The sequence below is a fragment of the Triturus cristatus genome, chromosome 3_2 (genome assembly GCF_964204655.1).
Source record: "Triturus cristatus chromosome 3_2, aTriCri1.1, whole genome shotgun sequence".
Taxonomy (NCBI): domain Eukaryota; kingdom Metazoa; phylum Chordata; class Amphibia; order Caudata; family Salamandridae; genus Triturus; species Triturus cristatus.
This window is the reverse complement of record NC_140584.1, coordinates 957,787,410-957,812,041: the sequence shown is the minus strand read 5'-3', so window position 1 is coordinate 957,812,041 and position 24,632 is coordinate 957,787,410. Positions and strand designations below refer to the sequence as shown.

The 24,632-nt window shown below is 46.1% G+C and overlaps 1 protein-coding gene across 2 annotated transcripts in view; it reads left to right on the top strand.

Annotated features, from left to right (window-relative positions):
• HNF1B (HNF1 homeobox B) overlaps positions 1-24,632 on the top strand; it is a 115,197-nt gene that overhangs the window by 26,326 nt on the left and 64,239 nt on the right. The window contains exons 3-4 of one of the 2 annotated variants that reach the window (XM_085649499.1): positions 437-701; positions 2,183-2,427. In XM_085649499.1, the coding sequence (XP_085505625.1) occupies positions 437-701; positions 2,183-2,427 (510 nt within the window). The remainder of the gene's footprint in view (positions 1-436; positions 702-2,182; positions 2,428-24,632) is intronic. The other variant, XM_085649500.1, reaches the window with a different exon arrangement.

The window sequence follows — 24,632 nt, the reverse complement described above, 5'->3', positions numbered from 1 at the left end:
TGGCCTTGTCGCTATTGGTCCTCAAATGGCTCTCCATCGGGGTGAAGGGTGCTCAGTGGTTGAAGTAGTTTAGCATGATTGATTTTGGTACACGTTGCATTTGCCACTCAATATTGTTGTAGCGGACCACATTGCAAATGGAGTTTACATCTGCCCATGTAATCACAACAGTTTAATTAATTAGCTGTCTGAAAATGAGCAATCTCTTGTTTTCCCTTCGTCCTCTTTTGGTGAAATGGAAGTGTTCAATTAGCCTGGCTGTCCTGCTGTCATTGTGATCTAAGCTGATGGCCAGGGTTCTTGTCCCCTGTAATGATTGCTTTGTGATTGTTTGTGGTGATTTGATCTCTAACATAGACTCAATCTCATCACATTTGTTCTTGATGTCTGTAGCTCCTGCAGACCCGGTCCAATCTACCATTTTGTTTTCTTTCAGAGTTCAACCAGACAGTCCAGGGTTGTGGAAATATGACAGACAAAAGCAGTCAGGATCAGGTGCTGTTTCTCTTTCCAGAGTTCAGCCAGCCAAGCCAGTGCCCGGGCCAGCCGGACGAGTCCTGCACCGAGACGGCCAGCAAGAAGATGAGGCGCAACCGCTTCAAGTGGGGGCCCGCCTCCCAGCAGATCTTGTACCATGCCTACGAGCGACAAAAGAACCCGAGCAAGGAGGAGCGCGAGGCCCTGGTGGAGGAGTGTAACCGGTAAGGGCACGCTTGCTCAAGTGGGTGCTTGTGTAGCGCTAAACTGTGGACTGAGGGCTACAGGTCTCTTATGTCTGGTCTGCGTATACACACATATGAGGGTCACACAGGATATGTTGACATAAAGACAAACCTAAGTCAGGACCCTTAGAGATGGTGCAGTGAGAGGGTGGTACACTTCATTGACATGTTTCCCCGGCTTAAGTTTACGCCTTCCATTGCTTTTCTTCTGTATGAGGCTCGCTACCCTTCCTTAGTGGGAGGACCTTTGTTGTTGCTTTTTGAAATAGTCTGCCTCTTGCTCTTCGTGAAACAGCTTACAATAAAAGGTTCAGCAAGGCCTTGGAGTCACATCTACTACCCTACTAGCATAGACCCGTTCACATACCTGGTTGTCCGAGGCCCAAGAAAAATGCTACAATGTGTACTTAATATGTCACTCGCTCGCTGAGTCCATCAGGTAGGTGGTTAGGGCAGAAACAGTGAAACCCAGGGGCGATTCATATTTTAGCTGTGTTGTCGCAGTGTTTGAAATACCTTATTGTTTTTTGTGCGTTTTTCCTTATAAGAGACAGTGTAAGGATGGCCAAAAGTTCTTTTGATAGTGAGTTCCGCAGTAGGAGTCCCCGAACAGCAGTGGTACTGCCTCCAAAGCACGGTTTTCTCTATTTCACTGGCAGGATCTGCTTGTCTTTACCTGATATCTTTTTCAAGGTTGGCTAGTTGACTTTTTGGGCCCCTTGTGGTGGTTCTGCAGAAGGGTTAGCAACATAGGGCCTTATTTAGAGTTTAGTGGGGTGGGACATCCACTAAATAGTGGCAGTTGTTCCTGTCCGCTGTATTTAGCGTGCCATTGACATCAGTGTGCTTTTAATATGGCGAACAGGGCATCTCGCACATTTTGGCACCAAACTCCATACTAAGCCCTTGGCCAAACCTGTGTACACAGTGATACACTTACAGTCAGAGCAGCTGAATCTCAGGCATACCTCTGACTTCTGACTGTGCAGGGTTTCAGGCAGCTTTTAACTTTCAACTGTCTCTCGTGGCCCTGGTAGGATGACGCTGGCAGCAAGAGCCGCCATTACCTTTCATTGTTTCTTGTGTCCCTTGGAAGAATGACGTTGACGATGTGAACCACACCTGTATACGCTCCATTGACTGTCAGCTTTCAGCATCTTCTACTGTCGTATTTGTATTAGCATCCTGGTAATAATAGTTCATTTATAAATTCAAAAAAAGACAAACGTACCAATGAAAAGAAAAAATGCAGAAAACCAAAAAACAGGACTGTATAAACTACTCTCATATGGCATGGGATAACGTAACATCCCAGACTGTTGATTGACAGTAACTTACTTAAACATCTCGGTAAACTGCAGAGATATTTCTGTGTGTCAATGTGCCTGCTGCAGAAATGTGCATGCGTGCAGCAGTTATTTTACGCATCCTCTAATAAGTGCTCCTTTTTCCATCTTTAGAGCGGAGTGCCTTCAGCGAGGAGTTTCCCCCTCTAAAGCGCATGGACTGGGCTCTAACTTGGTAACGGAAGTCCGTGTATATAACTGGTTTGCAAACAGGAGGAAAGAGGAGGCTTTCCGACAGAAATTGGCCATGGACGCTTACACTACAGGGCCATCGCACCCTCTTAGCATGAACAATCTCCTTTCTCACAACTCTCCACACCACCCTCAGCCGAATGCCTCCTCGCCCAACAAACTGCCAGGTAAGTGCCTCATTTTATTTCCAATGTCACCACTGGAGAGAGGCCTGCCCTCTTTTTAGGGTGTGGTTCTTGTTTGGGTGCAGGCTGTGGAACAGATGCACAAAAATGCCCAATTCAATAGCCAAAACCCAAGTGGGACAAGCTGCCTCATACCTAGACATTGTGTAGGGTAGATGGTCTGAGTTTGAGCAAAATGTGATGGAATGGAAGGCGCTGCTTCAAGAGATACATTTAATATCCAGGATTTTTACGCATGTGGTTTTCTTCTAATGGTAACCTATTTTGTCAACAATGCTGGTGTTGGTTGCTCCAAAGACTCAAGACCCCCTTCGTCTCACACAAGTCCAAGATTTACTATTGTATGGGCACTGCTGTGCATGGGGATATCGACTGGCTTGCAGCTTCACCCAACCAAAGGAAGTCAGGTCTACTTCACGACATAAGCTGATGTCTGAACGCCTCATATTTCCAGGTTGGCCAGAAATAGGCATTCCCCATTTTGTGATCTGTTTTGAGGCCAAAATCATGCCCTGCAGCAGTGACTTTAGCATCTGGCTTCTAGGGGTAGGTATGCCATGTGGCAGGCATTAGCCTGCTTACAGAAAGGCAAAGTCGGCTATACACAGACAGTGCCAGGATTTTGTCCATCAAGAGGGCCATTGGAGGTCATGCCAAGTCAGCTAATGCTGGGGGCAGGGGGACGAGGAGCTGGTGATGTCTCTCCTTGTGCATACATCATCTCTCTAGGGGGTCATTTCAAATTAGGTTGCTAAATGATAGCCATGCCGTGCCATTCCAGACTCACTCTAAGCCCTCAGGAGATACATTTACAAACAATTAATCTTGATGGCAAACAAACTCACAGGCAGTGGTTTTCCTGAACATCTGGCATGGCTTCTGCCCTCATGGGCCAGTGTTAGACAACCCTCATTTAAAAGTATGACTACAAAAGATGGCAAAACATTATGAGCATTCTGGAACTATTTCTAGAACTGCAGCCCCTTACAGATGTTTAAAGCGTGAAAGTGTTCATCTGCTGCCGGACTTGTGAAGATCTTGGAGGTAGTTGCTGTTTTTCATTGGTTACTGAATCAGAAATAAACGAAAGTGGGTAAATATGCCCTTGGGTGGTGGGTGTGACTTTTGATAAGACTTATATTAATGACAAATCATGCCACGTCCAGACATGTCAGACTGGGACACAGAGAGGGGATTGAAGCCTTTTGTGCCATAGGTCTTCATACCGTTTTACCCTATTAAGGTTCTTTTAGTGTGTTGGCACCAACATTCTAACAATGTCAGTGCTCTAACGAAAGGAAGAAAGGGCTATGTTGTATGATGGGGAAAATGGTAAAGCTTGTGATTTCCATACATTGCGGACCCTTCATGTCGATTTGTTTCCACCAGTGAGAATACATCATCCCATTGTGTTAACTTTCAGCGTACTGGACCACACGTTTCATAGTGTGAGCTTGGTTATGGTCAGGGTCACTGAAATTATGCAGCGGGGAGGGTTGAATTATGCAGTATATTATGCAGCAAGAAAAGGCAAATTATGAGGCATAATGCAGCACATTTTCTGATAGTATCATTTCATTATTTTGTAATTTTTAGGTCTCACCTGACCCAGCGCATGCGCTGGTCTAGCGAGACTTATTGAGAGGGCTCCAAAAGTGCTACCAGGCCAACCTAGAGCTACAGTGCATGTGCGCGGGCGCGCCTGCCGCGCTTTACCGCGATTACTTTCGCTTTGATGTTTGATCGTGATCACGATCACTTTCACTTTCGCGGCCGCTTTGCATAGCCAATAGGTCTCGCTTTTGGGACCTTATAAGTATTTAGTTATGCAACTGTTGCATGGTTAAACACTTATAAGGTCCCAAAGGCGAGACCTAGTGGCTATGCCAATGCTTGTTACACTTGTTAACACTGTCTGGACATTGGGTGCACCTGACTAGTACCAGTTTAACACCCAAAGATAGTAATAAACAGCAGAAAAGTGACCAGTCAACCTTTGCAAAGGGCCTTCCACTGAGCAGCAATACGTGTCGCTGCGTTTTTAGTAACTTTTGACATTATGAGATGGAAGCAATTTTTTTGTTAAATTCTACAAATTATACAGCAGAGAATGGATTATGTGGCAAATGTGGCAAATCTATAACTATGTGAAAAAAACGCAGCAGCACAGTTGCATAATTCCAGTGGCCCTTGTTATGGTGTTTTGAAAGACATCATGTTCAGTACATACTGATCACGTTCTGTATGTTCCTATTTATACATATGTGATGCCACGTTGTGTTACTCATTTTTTGCGTAGCTCAGCATTAATCAATTGCTTCGTCTCTTCATACCTTACATTTTTGGTGCATGTTGATGCCTGTGATTGTAAGTTTGCGCTGACATCGGGCTTCTGTTGAGGGGGTGATAAGTCAATTGATCTTTCCCACATCTGAGAAAATGTGGGTGAACACTCTTCCTGCGGGGATGCCCCTTAGAGTATGGTGGATGTTGTGTCCTAACCTGTGTGAGAGTAAACTATGTCCTGGATTTTGCCTGATGGGTGTTCCGCAGGCCTGGTCAAGCCTTTCATTCTTCTACCCTACCCATGACAGCTATAGCAGTGATGGTTATTGTGTTGGAGCCCTGATGGATATCTTTCTAAACAAAGTATCTTGTGCCCTCTGTGCAACTTGGTGCCCCTCTGTGACACTCTGTGCTGGTCAGAGTCTCCATGTTGTGGTGTTTTTAGGTCTCGCCTAGGCTGTGTATGCGCTGTCTCTCGAGACATGCTGTATCTACTGTATGGGCTTTCAGCACTCAGTTTCGATTCGGGCCTTCATGTGACTTTCGAAATTCCTCGTTTTCATTGGTAAATAGTTTACATTTGTCCCTCCTTTAGCTGTTTTGGTCATGGCCTGGAGACTGACTCTGTTATATGGATGACTTCACTACCGGCCATATAAGTTACTTTCGGTGCACTACATTTTCTTTTGCCTGGGCTTGCATGGCTTTTCGAACGCGTTCAGCTAAGGGCTGCAAATCATGTTCTTATCTTGTTATCCACTGTCTTTGGTTTCACAAGTGCTTTATCAGCCAGAGGTTATGTTGTTTTTCATCCAGTAACATTTTTGATTTAATTACTTCAGATGTCCAAACCTTAAATAATATCAGTGGCGACCGGTAAGGTATGGGGGTAGTGAGGCAGGGGTTTGAATAATTTTCGACGAGTGAGTCTTCCAGGGACCGGGAAGCACCCAAGCTCCCGTAGCCTGAGCGCCATGGTTCAGCGCTCAGCCAGGAAATGAGGACCTAGGCATGTTCTCCATGCAGACTGTAATGCAGCATGTGTGGAGAACATGCGAAGTGTGAATGAATGTTTGGCCAGCCCGAGAGGGCCGGTCAGACATTCATGCACACTTTACAGACTGCACAACCACTCCTCCTCCCCGACGTCAGGGGAGCAAAGCCCCGCCCCGCCCTAGCCTGACCCTACAAAAAATAAATTTATAATAACTTCAGTTATTATCATTTTATTTTTTCGTTTACGCTGCTCCGTGAGCAGTGCGGCACCACTTCTCCGCCTTAGCAGAGGAGCCGCCACTGAATAATATATTTACTTAATAGAAGTGTAGTTTAAGAAGACGGCTGACAGGACAATCAGCCTATGTATATTATACTTTTGACAGCATGATTATTTGGATGCGGTTAATGAGGTAAACATGCTGATATTGCTTGGTTTTATGAAAATGGAAGCAGCTTTAAGTTGCGCGCTTCTTTTAGGTTTCAATTGTTGGTGAAATAAAACCAATATCAAGGGATGTCTCCTCGTGCTCTTCAAACGTGGCATGTAATATGAGGTTTCGTAACATTATATCCTGCAAGTAGACAGTGCAACACCACCACAGTACCAGCTCTGCTGCACCTCAGCATCAGTGCAGCACCACTTCAGCACCAGTTAGTGTCGCTCTGCATCACTATAGCAGCACCACAGCATCAGCACCTAAGCACCACTCTGCAGCACCTGTGTGCGCCACCACACCACCAGCACAGCACCACCTCATCACTCAGCCCAAGCACAGCACCACCTCAGCACCAGTGCACCACCTTAGCACCAGCACAGCACCACCTTACTACCAGCGCAGCACCACCTCATTACCAGTGCAGCACTACCTCAGCATCAGTGAACCATCACCACCTCAGCATCAGTGCAGCATCAGCTCAGCATCAGCGCAGAATCAGCTCAGCATCACCTCAGCAACAGAGCCGCACCACCTCAACATCAGCACAGCAGCATTAAAGCATCAGCACAGCACCACCTCTGCATCAGTGCACCACCACCAGTACAACGTCAACTCAGCACCAGCGCAGCCCCACCACAGCAACAGCGCAGCATCACCTCAGCACTAGCGCAGCACCACCTCAGCAGCAACTCAGCACCAAAGCAGCAGCACTTCACATTAGCGCAGCACCACCTGAGCACCAACTCAACATCACTCAGCACCACCTGAGCACCAGCACAGCATTACCTGGGCACCACCTCAGTATCACTCAGCACCTCCTTAGCACCACCTCCACACAAGCACACCACCACCTCAGCATGGCCTCAGTATCACTCAGCACCAGTGCAGCACCACCTCAGCACCAGTACAGCATCAGTCCAGTACCTCAGCATCAGCACAGCACCTCCTCATTCCGAACAGCACCACCCCAGAATCAGCACAGCACCATCTCAGCATCAGCACAGCACTACCTCTGCATCAGCACACCACCACCAGCACATTCTCACATCAGCACCAGCTCAGACCCCCAACTCAGCACCAGCTCAGCACCACCACCTCAGCATGACTCAGCACCACCTCAGCATGACTCAGCACAACCACAGCATCACTCAGAACCACCACAGCATCACTCAGCACAGCACTACCGAAGCACCACCTCAGCATGAGCACAGCACCATCTCAGCATCAGCACAGCACCACCTCCTTATCAGTGCAGCACCAACTCAGCATCAGTGCAGCGCTACCTCAGCACCAGCCAAGCACCACTTCAGCACCAGCGCATCCCGACTTTATCATCAACCCAGCACCATCTTAGCATCAACACAGCACCGCCTTCACATCACTGCACCACCACCAGTGTAGCCCCACCTCAGCACCAGTGCCTCCCCACCTCAGCACAAGTGCATCCCTACTTCAGCACCAGTGCATCCCCACCTCAGCACCAGCACAGCCCCACCTCAACAACAATTCAGCACCAATTCACCACCACTTCAGCATCAGCTTAGCACCACCTCAGCATCAGCGCAGCATCACCGTAGCGTAGTACCAACCCTGCATGACTCAGCACCACCTAAGCACCAGCTCAGCACCACCTCAGCACCAGTGCACCACCACCAGTGCACCACCAACTCAGCACCAATGCAGCACCCCTCATCACCACCAAAGCATCACTCAGCATCAATTAGCACCACCTCAGTATCACTCAGCACCAGCGCAGCACCACCTCAGCATCAGCACAGCACCACCTCAGCATCAGCACAGCACCACCTCAATACAGCACCACCTCAGCATCAGCACAGCACCACCTTCGCATCAGTGCACCACCACCAGTGCACCACCAACTCAGAATCAGTGCAGTAGCAGCACCTCATCTGTTGATTCTCCCCTAGTGTCCGTCCGCTGCGCGTGTTGTAATTGAGGTACTATTTACCAATCTCCACCCTCCCATTGTTTATCCCCGCCCCATAACAAAAATGCTATAAAAAACAAGCATTAGAACAGTCAGGAAGAAGTTGCCAGCATTGCAAGGGCAAAAAAACGAGAAGACATTTTTTATGTTCATTAATTTTTAGGTCTCGTCGAGGCAGCGCGCATGCGCTGCTCTAGGAGATGACCTTTAGAAATTGGTCCTCTCCTTTTCAAGCACAGGTTACGAGCAGCGGCTCGCGGGCGCGCGCACTCACCACTCGCGGGACGCTGGAGCTGCTTTTGGGGCTGCGCTTGTTTTGAGTGTCTTGCTCTGGACTTCAATACGCATGACAATTAATTGCTCAAGGCCCACAACCAAAATACCAGTGGAAGTCCAAAAGGTATGTCCAACCAAACGTATAAACGCTTCGAAGCAGCCAAAGAGCACCATTTGCTGCAATATTGTGAAATAAACAAAACAACACCCTCCACGCCAACAAGGATGCTCGCCTGGTTCTTCATCACAAACAAGGAAGTATGCACCTTCCTCCCTTAACAACAACAGTCAGGCACTTAACCCCTTTCACATAAAACCCTCTTCCTTCCTTCTTCGTACAAGCGAGCAATAATCCTCATTTCCCTCCAAAACTACAACTTTGCAGACAACTATTCACTCGCACCCCAAGAATAGAAGCATTGAATGTTTGTCTACAAATGTGGACTGCTGCACAACAGCCATGTGCGCAAGTGTGTACTCTCCTTCACTACATACATAGCTGAACCTCTCTGTCACACGCAAGCATGTTACCTGCTTCTGATTACACAATATGTACCCGACTTTGAATAAACATACGCATGCATTGTCCATCTTCCCACAAACATGCTTGCCCTGTGTAAACGTACCCATATGTAGCCCTCACTCACAACTTTTAGATAGGACACATAAATTCCCCCCAGCCAATCCAAGCAACTGGTAACCAAGTAAACTCTCTACAGCGGCATTTGGCACGAAACGAGCCTCCCAAACTAGGCGCATACATTCCATCTCTTAACACAAGAGCACACGGTCTGCCCCCCAGGTGAAAGTATGTACTCTTCTTCTAAAATACAAGCCCATGCTCCTTACGAACACACAACCATGTGCCCTGCACCCACACTCAGACAAATGCACCCTGCTTCACAAGCACAAGCTCGTGTTTCCCACACAAGTGAACGTGCAGGGCCCCTCATTCCATGCAAACACACGCAATGCCGTCTCCACAGAAGCATGCACTGCCCCTTGCAGTTGTAAACTCCACAACTCATAGCTGTTGCAAACCGTCCTGCCATGTGTCATCCCACTCACTCCTCTTCCCTCCTTCATGCCATCTGTTTCACGTGTACATTTGCCAGTAAGTTCTTATGGACAGCCTGCTTAGCCCATGCACAATGTCTCTTGCTAAGACGCTTGGGTAAGCATGGAATACAAACACATGCCGAACCACGCTCTTCTGACACTTGTGCACGCCTCTTCATAAACACACAGACGCAGAGCTCACAAGAAGCCCCATCTCCAGCAGATCCGTTCCTTTTTACTTTGCATTCTGGGACTTGTAGTCCTGTACCTATAACGGGTAAATACAAATAGGCCACCTGAAGACTATGATAATGGCACAAGTGTCTTCAATCTCAACACCACACAAGATCAGTAAGAGTGTCGTCATGGAATCTTATGGCACAAACCGCACATCACATCCCAAGTGCAAAGCTAATGACAAAAGACGCACCTCTCAAACACGTGGGGCTGCAGTAAGTCACAAGACCAGCCATTTGTCCGGACGCGTGGCTTCCGTTGGTGCAACAGGTGCAGGGGCACCGTGGCCCAATGAACCATGATTATTGCTGTATTTCACTGTTTAAACATTGGCGTGGGTGGTGGCCGGACATGTCTATCACTAAGCATCACTATGTCTTTTCACACTCCATCAGTATGTTTTATCACACTGCATCACTATGTCTTGTCCAAGGCCACTGGAATTATGCGATTGTGTGGCGGCTGCGATTTCCGCATCATTATAGAGTTGCCGCATTTTCCGCATAATCGGCAGATTTTAACCCCCCAAAAATGTTCCTAGCTCAAACGGTTCAAAGGTTACTAAAACTGCGACGGCAAGTGTTGCTGCACAGTGGAAGGACCTTTGTAAACCTGGACAGATCAAATATTACTGTATTTGGGTGTTTAATTGGTACTAACGTAATGCAACCAATGCCCAGAGAGTGTTAACAAGTTTAACAAGCATTGGCATAGCCAATAGGTCTCACCTTTGGGACCTTATAAGTATTTAGTTATGCAGCACAATATCCTTGGTGCAACAACATTCACTGTAGCATGGGTAAACATTTATAAGGTCCCAAAGGCGAGACCTTTTGGCTATGCCAATGCTTGTTTTAATAGTGTCGGTCAGTTGTACATAATGTCTTCTTGGTTATATACAAGGTAACAAAAATGCTTATTACACTTTTCTATTATAACTTTTTATCATGCTGAACAGCAGCCACTTCTCTACAACATAGCTTAACCTCTTCGATGCCGATGACGGAACGGTTCCGTCATGCACGCCGGTTGGGCTGTGCTTATGACGGAACCGTTCCGTCATGGCCCCGCCCGCGCTCAGATCTTTCAGCACTGCGCGGGAATCCGCGCAGCGCTGAAGAGGTTAAAGACATTAGCAAAGCGAAGTGCTCTGGCTAAACACTTATAAGGCCCCAAAGGCTCGACCTATTGTCTATGCCAATGCTTGTTGACTCCTGTGTCCTCTCCATCGTATTTGGTTTCAAAACTCTTGCGACAGCCTCCAGGTAGTCCTGTCTTTTTGCTTCCATGTCTGCCTGTATTGAGGCAAATGTGTGCTCTTCCTGCCTTGCTTCTCTTACTCCTGAGTCCTGAGGCATTTCCTGACCCAGCACCACAGCAAGATTCCCTGAACCCGAGTGCAATGGTGTCATTGCTTTACATGTGCATAGAAACTGCTACTTCTACATATAAGTCCCTAGTTGTAAACAAACATAGCTATTGGTGCACACAAGATACCACTTCTACATGCACACTGTTACTTTTACATGTTAGCTGCTTTTCACACACACACACACACACGCACACCGCTTTTTGTTCATACAAGTTGCTGTTTTTACATACAAGGTGCTATGTCTTCATAAGAACTCCTACCCATACATGCATTTGTACATGCAATGTGCTATTGTGGCAAGCAATCTTCTATTTGTACATACAAGCCACTATCAGCGCATGCAAGCCACTTCTCATGCATGTCATTCATGAGAGTTCGATGGGCATACAAACTTTTACTTGTACACAGAATCTTCTTTTTCACAAGGCACCATGTCTGCGTACATGTTCATTTTAATTCATACGGGCTGTCATTTGCAAACCTTGTGCAGTGTCCCAAGCCTGCGTGTGTACACAGAACCCGGCTGAGCCCCGGAGGAGTGATCCATGTGTCTGTGGCTGGAGTGGGGGCTGTCTGCGGGTCCTGAGAGGAGAGATGTGACTATGTGCATGGAGCTGCGAGGAGGGTTCAGAGAAGGAGTCAGGAGAAAGGGGGACAATAAGGCAGTGCCAGATAATCAGTGAAGTGCCTGAGCGAGTGGCCGGGAAGAGGCATTGTGTGATAAGCGGCGCGCATTGTCTTTCCACCTGTAATCTGCACACCAAAGTCAGCAAACTGGAGAGGCAAACAAAAGAAAGGCAGACTCTGACAAGCACTGGGGTCAAGAGGGGGCCAGCCGAGGGAAGCCGCCTCTGCCTGCAAGGTGAGCCCCCAGAATCCTTCACTTCTTTCAGAGACTCCCTCAGTTGGGACCTACAGCTACCGCTGCCCCTCCCCTACCGAGCCTGACTCCTTACAAACCCACCTCACCTTACAGGCAGTACCTCTCGCTGAGCAGATGGGGTTCAAGTTTCTTAAACCATTGGTGCGTGAGTAGATAACCAGGTGCCTATAGTTGCCCGAGTTCCAATTCTCACTTACTCCCTTGATCACAGTGTGTGATCCTCGCCAATCCTATTAACCATTGTTGTTTTTTTCATCTGGATTACCCCTGGCTCCTCAAAGGGGAACTGGACAGCCCTTGCTGGGTGTAACACTCTTCCTGGGCACCATCTTGCAGAACACTAGTGTTGACTAATATGCAGAGCCACTGGAATTATGGGGAAGGGGAGGGTCAAATTATGCGGTGAGAAAAGCCAAATTATGTGGCACATTTTGTGATAGTGCTACTTCATTATTTAGTCATTTTTTAACTTGCTTACACTGTCTGGGCATTAGTTGTACCTAATCAGCACCAGTTTAACACTCCAATATGTCAAGCAGCTTCACAAATGTGACCGATAAGCCTTTGGAAAGGTCCTCTTACTGACAGGCAACAGCTGTCACTGTGTTTTTTACTAACTTTTGAATTGTTTGAGCTAGAAACACGTTTTTTGGGTTACAATCTGCAGATTATGCATTAGATGTTGGATTTAAGTGGCAGATGCAGCAAATCTACAATTATGTGGAAATCACCGCAGCCGCACAATCGCATAATTCCAAAGGGTCTGCTAATATCTGAAGGAAGTTCCAGCGATCTGTTCAGCCTCGCAGTGCCCCCGTGGGATGTGCTTTGGGATGTTGCACTTAATACGTTTTGCTGATCAATACCTCTTCCCAGGAGGCAGGTTTGCCTCTCCTTCTGCTTTTGTGTGGTTCTATGAGTGTGGGGATGGTGGTGCCACAAATTTAGGAATGCCAAGCAACAGAAAGGAGGATAATTTATATTGAAGAATGCATTGGAGGCAGACATTAGTTTCGGAGTTGAATTTGAGAGTAGCATCTTCCTCTTGATGTAGATGGTTGAGTTATGAATAACACCTACAGATCGTGAATCGACGACAGTGAAGTCTGTGCATTCATACTTATAACCGGGTTTTGTTTTTGCCGCTGCGCAGCGTAATGCAGCCCATCCACAGAGGCATTTCAATTAGTGACCCCAGGAACGTCGATTAAAATAGTTCCACTGGCCAAAGTATATGTTTGTGTTTGAGGTGTGTAAGTGTGGATATTTTACTTAGGGTGTGTGATTTGTAGGTCTGGCCTGACACACAGCGCAAGCTGTGCAGTTGCAAAAAACCTTATAGTGGGCTTGTAGTGCGCCCATTGCTCACCATTGGTTCACTTAATTGTCACTCTCATTGGCTCGCTTCTCATTCCGTGGCTTGCCTGGTCCATCGGGTGGTTTTACCTGCCCCACAGCAGTCTTTTACCCATCCTTTTGCTTGGCTGACTTGTATTCTTCAACTGCTCACATTTAGGGAACTACTTTTTTCTCTCAGTATTTCATGACAGGGCATGTGTTTTCTAGCTCTTTCCTGCTGCTCTCTCATGTGTGCTGCTCTCTCATGAGCTTTTACCCTTCACCTGTGCTCCATGTTGCACCCTTCCTTGTGTGCTGCTTTCCCCCTTCTTCCCTCACACCGGCTTTATTTTAATTTTATATCTCCCTCTCTGTTGCTTCCCAACACTCGCTCCTCAGTTGCTACCCATCCCGCAATGGCACTTAACCTTTTTTTTTCTCCACTTTTAGAGAGCCTGGTTCAGCAGCGGCTGGCACAGGTAACTGTGGTGAGGCGGGGTTGGAGAGGGGGGACAAGTCAACAGAGGAAGGAATAGGTATAATTAAATAAATAATACTTATTCCGTCGTCTGTCGCCTGCCGCACCCTGTCCCGCCACTGGCCTGGTAGCTACCATTTGCTGTTACAACAAAAAGCACTTTCACTGACTTAACATAGATTTTTCTGTATTTTCCAATCTAAGTTTGAGTAACCATCTAACTTTGGTCAATAAGGAAAAGAGAATGGCGCCCACGTCATTCTGTAGGGGACACATGCAGGCACTTTTAGAATGACATTACCGGCAACAGCAGGCGCATCATCGAGCCTTTGGGTTTTTTTTGGGTGGGGGAGGAGGTTTGCCAATGCTGCAGTGTTTCCATTTCTAGAAGTGTTGGCACCATCCCTTTAATACATTTTATTTATCCTTTCAAGCCCAGTACTGTTTCTTTAAAACACTGTGACCATTTTCTGGATTGTTAGAGGTGTTCTTTAAAGTATAGTGTGGCTACTCTCCCTTAACCAACTGCGTCTCTCTTGTGAAGTCCCTTTCTAAGTATAATATACTTATTAGCAGTGCTTTAAATGGGCCGGTACTGTCCAGTACAAAGTACCGACACTTTTTTATTTTGAGAGGGAGAGTACCTGCACTTTTCAAGAGAAACGAAATACTTTTAATTGGCGAGTACAGGCACTTCTCAGAAACAGGCAGGCACTCTGGCACAGAGTACCTGCACTTCAATTTTTCAATTTCAAGCACTGCGGCTCTATAGGTTACACCTTAACCACTAGACCGTACCTCCTCCCTGAACGTTGCACGTCCCCAGTCGGGCGCCATGACAGTTTACCACTACTGAGGTGTAGGCCCAGCCATTTCATAATATTGCCATAATCCTTGTGGCAGCTTGCTCTGCAAATACAGCAATTACATGATGACCAGCGAGTGACCCTGGGCTAGGAATGTCCTGGGCGGTGGGGGGCCGCAGAGCAGAAGCTGGCCTCCCAGCCATGGCCTGATTGCTTACAAGGTGTCCTACGAGCATGTTGTCCGCAGCATCAGCTGTTTGCAGTGCTGCGCCCGGGCCCTGCAATAATACACCAGCGTGTCGCCTGCCGTTGTCATGGCATGCCCTTCCATATGCATGCTTAATTGACAATTACGCCCGGGCTTTGAGAGGGTCTTGTCGCCTTTGATGTGCCCCCATCCTTGCAGGCCGCACTCAGTCACCCCAAGACACCCTTTGTTTTCTTGTATTAGGGGGCTGCAATTACTGTAACCGTGTTCATTTATCTTGGCTGGCAGGCCCCCAGATACCAACGCCTTTATTTCCCCCCAGCACTAGACTCGGCCAGCAGGGGTGTCCGGGCTATAGGCCGGGGTGACAGCCCTTTCTGAGCCCCCTTTCAGCGGGCTGGAGTGATGGTGGCCGCCTGGCTAGGAGTGACCACAATTGGGGGAAGCCGCTCTGGAGAGGTCAGAGGGGTCGGCCGGGAATCGATTGTGTGGGCCGGAGACTGGTGCGGCTATTGATCGGCTCCTGAAACAAGGAGGAAATTGGCACAGTTTATGAGCTAGTCTGGCCTTGGGAAGCGGCCCTATTGGCGGGTCTGTTTTATGGAGTCTGTTGACTGTGCTGGAAGTGCCGGCAGAGGGTCTGGGACCTATAAACAAGTATCTGTCAACTGCGTCGCCAGGCACAGGTTTACACTCCACCTCACGAATCCAACAAGCCACGAGTGTTTGTTTGTATGCGCTGGCATATTTATTGCGAAATTACACATTTTGCACTATACCTGCGACACGCAAAGCATGCGTTTCAAAACACATAATTTACTAGAATGACGTTATATATATATATATATATACATATGTGCGTGTATATATATTTATATATATGTGTGTGTGTGTGTGTGTATATATATATATATATTTCATATCTCCATAAGAGACATTTTAAAGTAATGTTATAGTTAGGTACATTTGTCAGTGACATTAACTTTTTGAATTAAATTAAAAAACTGAAATTGACCAGTTATAGTTAGCAGAGCTAACTATAACTTGCACCCCTCCATGCTCTGCTTATGACAGCACATATTACTTCCCTCAAAAAATCTTCTATGACATAATTTATCACATCACTAATGACATCACTACTAAAATTAAAGGGGAGAGGGGCTCATGCGGCCCCCACCCGAGCCTTGTTAGGCCCTGGGGACCATGTATTTTTTTAAGGGGAAGAGGTCAATGTGCCCCCCTCCCTGAGCCGCTATTGGCCCCGGAAACCCCATCCCCAATGGCCCTCATTCTTTTAAAGGTGGGTGCCCTGGTGCCCACCCAGGGCACCCACCATATACTTAATGGGGGCTTTGAGAGGAGTCCTGCGGCCCCAGCCAGCTCCCCCATGCAGCGTGAGGTGGCATTGCTCCCATCCAGTGGTAGCAGCTACTAACGTTGCTTCTTCCAGGCGGGAGCAACATTTCAATCTGTTTCCCTGCCCGCTTCAGTGCAGATGAAAATGCTGCTCTCAGCGGGCTGGAGCATTTTCAAAGCTCCTGCTCACTGGAAGCAGGCTTCGTGTTTGCTTCCGCTTGAAAATATTCCACCATGCGAAAGCATACACAGGTTCCCTGCCTGCACCAGCGCGGGCAGGGAAACCACTATGTCTCAGAGGTGAGCTCCCTGGGCGGGACATAGCTAGTGAGCCAGCCCGGTCGATGGGGTCCCCAGAGGATTAACAGCCCAGGGGGAGGGGGCATTGCAGGCCCCTCCCTAAAAGTAATCAGCCCCAGGGGTGGGCTCTCTGGGGCCTTAAATGGCTCGGAGAGGGGCCCCAGAGGTCCCTTTCCCATTTTGGTAAGTTTAGGCCCAGGGGGTGAGCTCCTCAGGCCCTTTGAGGCTCAGTGAGGGGGGCAGCATGTCCCCCATCCCCATATAAACTAATTTTGGCCATGAGGGTAGGCTCCTTGGGGCCTCTGAAGGCTTGGGGAGGCCGGCCGTGCAGCCCACCCCATTTTCTTAAATTTCAGCCCCAAGGGTGGACTCCCCGGGGCCTTTAATGGCTCAGAAGGTGGGTTGCATGGCCCCACCCCATTTTGTAAAATGTAATCCCAGGGGAGCATTTTGAGGCTTTTGAGACTCGGGGAAAGGGGCTGCAAGGCCCTTGACACAATTTTATTACATTTCAGCCTCAGGAGTGGGCTCCCCGGGGCCTTTAGAGGCCTCATGGCCATGTCACCATGTAAACTAATTACAAACATGGAGTGGGCTCACCGGGGCCTCTGGAGACTTGAGGAACAAGGCTGCATATCCCCCCTCCACATATAAAGTCATTTAGGCCCCAGGGATGGTATCCCCGGAGCCCCGGGCATAAACAAAGTAAATGCGTCCCAACTGCAGGTTTTTTTCTTTTCTGCTATTTTCAATCACATGGGAGTCCTGCGGAATGCAGTATTTGTTGCTGATTTCTTTCTTTTTGGGCCCTGGGAGGGGGCGTGTGTCTTAGGTCCCCCTATGGGGTCCAGGGGCTCAGGGTTTCCCTACCCTGCCCCTTTATACTATTTTTCTTTTTCAATTTCAGGACAGGAGACTAAGTCCCTAAGTCCGATAATGGCTACCAGCAACATCTTTCTCATGTTGCAGGCAGCCATTGAGAACGCTTGCTCCTATGGGAGTCAGACTCAATGATGGCCCAAGGGATATAGAGCTTCCTGGGCCAATCAGAATGTTCCATATTTAAAGTGCTGCTCCCGCAAGAGTCTCCAGAGACTCTCAAGGACCCAACAGTCCAGATATGCAATTATTTTTAACCTTAATTTCTCAAAACGTACTGAATGAATTTACACCAAATCACAAAAAACACAATCTGTGGACCAAGATCTAGCTTCATAACAAATTTGGTGTAATTCAGTTCAGCAGTATGTGCTGTAGATTTGTCTAAAGAAGTCTATTGAAAATGCATGGGGAATTTGCGTTTTGGGTCTCCTCTTGTCTCTTGGCCACCCTTAATGGATCCCCCCGAAACTTTCCATGCAAAAATGAGTCACAAAGTAGCACCTTTTTTGAAAGTTTTGTGGCGATTCGTCAAACGGTGCCAAAGTTATTAGCAACACAAAAAACGTTTTTCCTATGGAACAGCTGACCTAACTCTAGCTACCTAGTGGTGACTGCCACTAAGTAATAAAATATGAATATATATATATATATATATATATATATATATATATATTCACTGAAAAAACCATAGGTTTCACACACGTTATAGTTAGGAATTAGCATTTAAAAAACCTTGCAAATTCACTGAAAAAACCATAGGTTTCACACACGTTATAGTTAGCGGACATTTCACTCATAAAAAACCAATGAAATTCCCCCGTTATAGTTAGTGCAGGCAACTATAACTCACGCGACCGCAATCCTCTGCTGATGACATATGTGTCTTTATGAAAAAAAAATATTTGTAATATATGTATAGCTAAAATTTAATGGAAGAAGACATGGGCAAATAAGTGTCTAAATACAGTATTAGCATCAGCAGAGGATTGCGGTCGCGTGAGTTATAGTTGCGTGCACTAACTATAACGGGGGAATTTCATTGGTTTTTTATGAGTGAAATGTCCGCTAACTATAACGTGTATGAAACCTATGGTTTTTTCAGTGAATTTGCAAGGTTTTTTAAATGCTAATTCCTAACTATAACGTGTGTGAAACCTATGGTTTTTTCAGTGAATTTGTACGGTTTTTTAAATGCTAAGTTACTTTACGCCGTTCGTGGCGTGCGCGCCCACTTCACGCAGTTCGTTCCGTGCGCGCACCGTGCGCGCACAGTGAGCACGCGGTGCGCTTCGCACACCGCACGCCCACTTTACGCAGTTAGTGCCGTGCACGCACGGTGGGCACGCGGTGCGCTACACGCACCGCGTGCCCACGTTACGCTGGATGGGCCATGTACGCACGATGCGCTTCGCGCACCGTCCGCACACGGAGGACATATTATGCGCTTCGTTGTGAAAGGTTATCTATTAAATGTTCAATGCTCGTATATGCCATGCACAAAAGTTGCCCTGCGGGCACCTTTTGCACACTGGGGAGGGAAAATGTGGATATTTTTTTTTTTTATTAATATTTTTGACCGTACGCGTACGGTAAGCGCAATCGGCGTTTTAAAAAAAAAAAAAAACATTGAATTTTTGGCCTTGGGGGTTCTTTTGGGACACCCTAACCAAGGCTAGGTGGTTAGGAGCTGTCTAGCCTGCCCCTTTTCATGATATCCGACTTTGTTTTTCCTCCCCCCCCCTCAGAGTGCGAGAGAGAAAATGGCGGCCGCCATTTCCTGGTTTCGACCGATTCGAATGTTTACTAAGATCTAACAGCCAATCAGAATCGCGCGCGCGCACGGCACCGTACGCGTACGGTAAGCTTACCGTAAGCGCACGGTAAGCGCACGGAGCGCTGTCACAGATATATATATTGATTTAAATGCTATTTTCTCAGGAACTACTGAACAGATTTACACCAGACCTACAAAAGGCACTTCCTTGACCTGTAGACTACCTCTCTGCCAAATTTCAAGTAACTCTGTTCAGCCGTTCGGGCTGTAGCTGTGTCTAAAGGTCCTATGGAAAAATGCATGGGGAAAACGCGTTTTGGGACCCCCCTTTTTTCTCAGCCCCCGCTTGATGAATCCCCCCGAGACTTTCAGGGTAGGAGCGGAGCGTAGCGCCCCATTAGTTTTGAAAATTTCGCGAGGATTCGTCGACCGGTGCCAAAGTTATTCCAAATAGAATGTTGCGGATTTCCTATGGAAACAGGGTCCTAACTATAACTATCTACTGGCGACCGCCAGTAGATAATATATATATATATATATATATATACACACAGTGTTGATTTAATATGTAAGGTCATAAGTAGTGCATGGCGAGGATGCGAGTTACAGTTACTTCAGTAACAGATAACAGAAAATGAGAGAGTATTAAGAAAAAAAACCTTTTTATATGGTGTTTGTGCAAAACCAGTCTTATTTGTCTGTTCATCACTATATAAAAACATTCAATCATGACCAATTAAGTATCATGAGGCATGAAAATACTCCTCTTTGCCTTCTTGGTCTTTAGTTAAAGACATGCTCTCCAACTTTATTAATTTTCATATATTTTCTTCAATTCATTTATTTATTGAGGAATTTTTTAGATGCAGCATGTCACATTATGCATTATGATTTGTTTGTAGTCCTAAGGCGTGAAGGGGGACTTCTAGAAACACTGTTTGTGTCTGAGCACTTCTGTATCCAGTCCTTGTGAAGGAACATGGCTAGTTTCGTCATCAGGAACAAATTCCGGCATTAAGGGTCTTGGACCCCAAACTAACAGGGATATTATGTTAGCTTAAGCTGAATATTTGTGTGATGCTTAATGCCTCCATCAGATCACCTCAAGATGCTGAAAGGGGAGAGGAGAGGTCGAAAAGAGGGGCCACTATGGTGGAAAGAAGGGGACGAGGTGGAGGAAATGATGAAAGAACCCTGTTAGTGGACTGGTCTTACCCAAATGTTATCATCTTACCCGAAGAACAAATAGTGCACTGTGAGTTACCAGTCTTAAATGTCTACCTGTCAAGTAGGAAAGAAGGAAGCAGGAGCAGAAAAGGGAATTGGACAGGAGGCAAAACGAGAGAAAAAAGGGTGAAATTAGTAGCATGGGTAACAGTGAGAAGAATCACGGCCTAGCAGAGGATTTGACTTCATGGTACATTATTTGAGAGGTCACAGGGCCGGCCAGAGAGATTTCCCCGGAAGTCACAATACTTGCTCCTATTTGTCCATAATGTTTTTATAGCTCTCATGCATGGCTCTTCTGGCAAATTTCATGTACTTGTAGGACTGCACAGTTGTCTACGTGCTTGACTTTTGGGTGCGCAGTGACATCTGGATCAGAGACTAGCCGTCTGCAAAGTGGAGAAACTCACCTAAGTTAGTGTGGTCTACACAGCTTCTAGGGCTATCACCCTCATTTTATGTTGGCCAAGTGGTTTCTCAAGTGAGGACAATTATACCTGTGGCACAGTGAGGATGGGAGCTCATGTTTGGGGTATGTCCTGCACATACTGCTGAACTGAATTACACCAAATTTGTTATGAAGCTAGATCTTGGTCCACAGATTGTGTTTTTTGTGATTTGGTGTAAATTCATTCAGTACGTTTTGAGAAATTAAGGTTAAAAATAATTGCATGTCGGGACTGTTGGGTCATCGAGAGTCTCTGGAGACTCTTGCGGGAGCAGCACTTTAAATATGGAACATTCTGATTGGCCCAGGGAGCTCTAGATCCCTTGGGCCATCATTGAGTCTGACTCCCATAGGAGCAAGCGTTCTCAATGGCTGCCTGCAACATGAGAAAGATGTTGCTGGTAGCCATTATCGGACTCAGGGACTTAGTCTCCTGTCCTGAAATTAAAAAAGAGAAATAGTATAAGGGGGCAGGGTATGGATACCCTGAGCCCCTGGACCCCATAGGGGGACCTAAGACACACGCCCCCTCCCAGGGCCCAAAAAGAAAGAAATCAGCAACAAATACTGCAATCCGCAGGACTCCCATGTGATTGAAAATAGCAGAAAAGAAAAAAACCTGCAGTTGGGACGCATTTACTTTGTTTATGCCCCGGGGCTCCGGGGATACCATCCCTGGGGCCTAAATGACTTTATATGTGGAGGGGGGATATGCAGCCTTGTTCCTCAAGTCTCCAGAGGCCCCGGTGAGCCCACTGCTAGATGGGCACAGGGGGAATTTCAGCCACTTTTGCTCTGTGATTTCTAGCTCCATAGCAAGAGGATGAATTTCCATGCCTTGGGACGGTCTGTGCAAAAGTTGGAGTGGAGAGCAGTGTTGGCTAAATGAGACAAAACAGTAAAAAATGCTCTATTAGCATGTCTTTCCAGACTTGAAAATGTGGGCTGGGCTGGAACTTGGACTGAGCTCTTCTTATTGTCATGGTGCACAATTATAGGATCTACTGCTACGTTTTCTCTTTACATTTTTAGACTTGGGTATGGTACCTGAATATTACGACCTAAAAATCGTTAAGCAAAAATATTGTGTCATAAATATTGTTTATTTACATTGGCGTTAATAATAAAAAATCTACACCTAATGGAGCAATGTTTTTTATGTCTTGCCTAGGCAGCGCTTGCGCTCTCTCTTCAAGACATGCTGTATTGAGGTATGGACTTTAAGCTCCACCCATTTTCGGCAAATCTTTTCAATTGGCTCCTCTTCCTGTCCTCTGTGAATGGTGGCTTTTGATTCGTGAATAGGCTTAGTAGCCCCTCCTTTTCTTCTTTTGTAACCTCCCATGAGGACTGCCCCTGTAACATGTGTTGTTACTTCGTATGTTTTATTTACGGTCTGTGACCACTATTTTATTAATGACTTTCTCCTAGCTGCTGTTGCAGGCACAACAAGCTCTTCCGCTTACACCTGCACACGACCTAAATTTAAGCCACGAGGCACGCCTTCATCCTTGACAATGGCGGCCACGTCTTTCTTTTCTTTGGCATGGCTCGCCAAACTCTATTTTTTCAATATTATATGCTTTCAGTAAGCATTGTGGCATGCCACTGTCCTGTCCTGTCCCCTGCTAGCCGCTTAAAGATAAAGGCGATGTGCTGCACTGCTTACGAAAATCTTACAATATTGAATAAATAGAGTTTGGCGAGCCGCGCCTTTCTTCAGCACCACCCATCAAACTCTATTTTTCAATATTGTAGTTTCTTCGTAAGCAGCGTAGCACTCCACCTTCAACTTTAACAATAGTAGCTGCAGCGTTCTTTTCTTCGGCACGGTTCGCCCAACTTCCTTCTCTCCCTTTCTCAAGCCGGACAATTAAGGTAACAAGTATTTGTAATGAAATAGGTCTCGCATTACTGAAAGTTTGAGCTATTGACGTTACAATCAATAATGCAACACCAATAGCTCAAACTTTCAGTAATGCGTGACCTATTACATTGCAAAGACTTGTTGTAATTTATATTTACGCTACATTATTTTTATTTCAGAATATATTTTGTATTGATCTTCTAACATCATAACGAATAAACACATACACATAATTTTCTATTTTTTTCTAATGGTGTTCAGCATCAGAAAACTTTTTTGCTAATGCTTTTCTACCATCAGCAAAAGACACTGGCAAAGCCATGAGGTACCCATTGGTAAAGCCAAAAGGCGATGCCTGTTGACTTTGCTTGTTTACTCTTACGATTTTGCAAAAGAAATTCCCAGCAGAACAGGATTTTTTTGTATGTTCATCCCAGTGCCAAGCTCTCACTTTTATCTCCAAAGAAGGGGATTTCGCGTTTTTCCAGTATCATTTTGTGTATACATTTGAAAGTGAACCTGGCAGTGTCCATTTAGCTGTGCTGGCGGGCTCATGTAGATATTGAATGACAGGGGTGAGAAAAGCACCCCTAAAGTTCTCCACAATGCCCCCCCAGTGGGTCCATTTCTGCCAGCCTTGTTCATAATTGTTGAATTTGTTGGGTACAGAAATATACCGACTTAAAGGCCTTTCAAGGCAACTTTGTCGATGTTCTTTTCATATTTTGAGTACTGTTACTGCCACTGGTGGTTGGAGTGTACCAGGGTGATTTCTGTTTGATATAGTGCGCACCACAAAGCAAATTGTCTCTGTGCACTTAAAGTGTGAGTAGTATTATCTTTTAACTAAAGCTTACTTTAGTCACATGACTATTTTAATTTAATTAACTACGTTAGCTCTACAATGGATTAGAATTTTAAAAAACTAGATGTATTGCCGTAATCCAACCATTGATGTATTCCAAAATCACCGGATATTACCCAGGTGCATATTCCGATCTCTAACTGTACTGACTGGTTGTAATGGTGTGTCACAATGCGACATTCTTGAATGTCCTGGTATCTGCTGTCTTTGTTTACTCGGTTTTAAAGATGCAATAAAAAAGAGTCTTTAAAAAAATATATCATTTTTTGGGGGGTTATGTAACAGGGTTTTGACATCCTTAGCCCCGTGGAATAAGGGCAAATCCTTCTGGGCTGATACTTTTAAGGGGTTGGTCAGATCCAGTTTGACCTAGTTTTACCCAGGTACTGGTCTAACAGGAATTCACCTGATTACTGTGCTACGCAGTGGCAAGCACAGTCCAACTGAGCAAAAACAATTATATAAAAATCAGCCTTCCATGCAGCAGGGGATGACTGGCTCAGCTGCTAAGGTCAGTTCTCAGGAGATTCCAAACTTGTATTCTTCTGGGGGTAGATGACAGGTTTGCGTTTCTATAGTCTTTGGGTCTCCTCCCACACCCTCAAGAATACCTCCATCCCCACATTGTTTTAATTACTCAAGTCAGTTCCATAAAATGATTTTCCATTACATGAATTTATGATTTGGCCTCTTCCACAGTGCTGGATAAAACATGTGTTTGTCTTTTCACTCATCTTCCCTGGAGGGGTTTTGAGAGCAAGGAGGGAATGTGTGCTAAGTGTAGTGAGTGGAATGCTGTGAATAATAACAATAATATTGATTCTTCTTACATCTGCTCTTATTATTATTATCCAACTCAGTCGAGCTTATTTTCGGGTTGCAGTAAAACAAATAGAACTAAAAGGGCAGAGTAATAAAAAGGTGGAGACAAAAAGTAATACATCAGACTACAAAAAAATAGAATACACAAAAAACAGAAAAGGATATAGTGAAAAAAGTTGGGGAATGGGGTGCAAGAAAATGATGTCTTGGGAGATAGGATGCTGTGTCACCCTATGAAATGGCAAAGACCACAAAATGTAAGTGAAAAAGGTTAGGATTGGAGAGGAAGTAACAGTTAGTGGTCAGTAAAAAATATTAA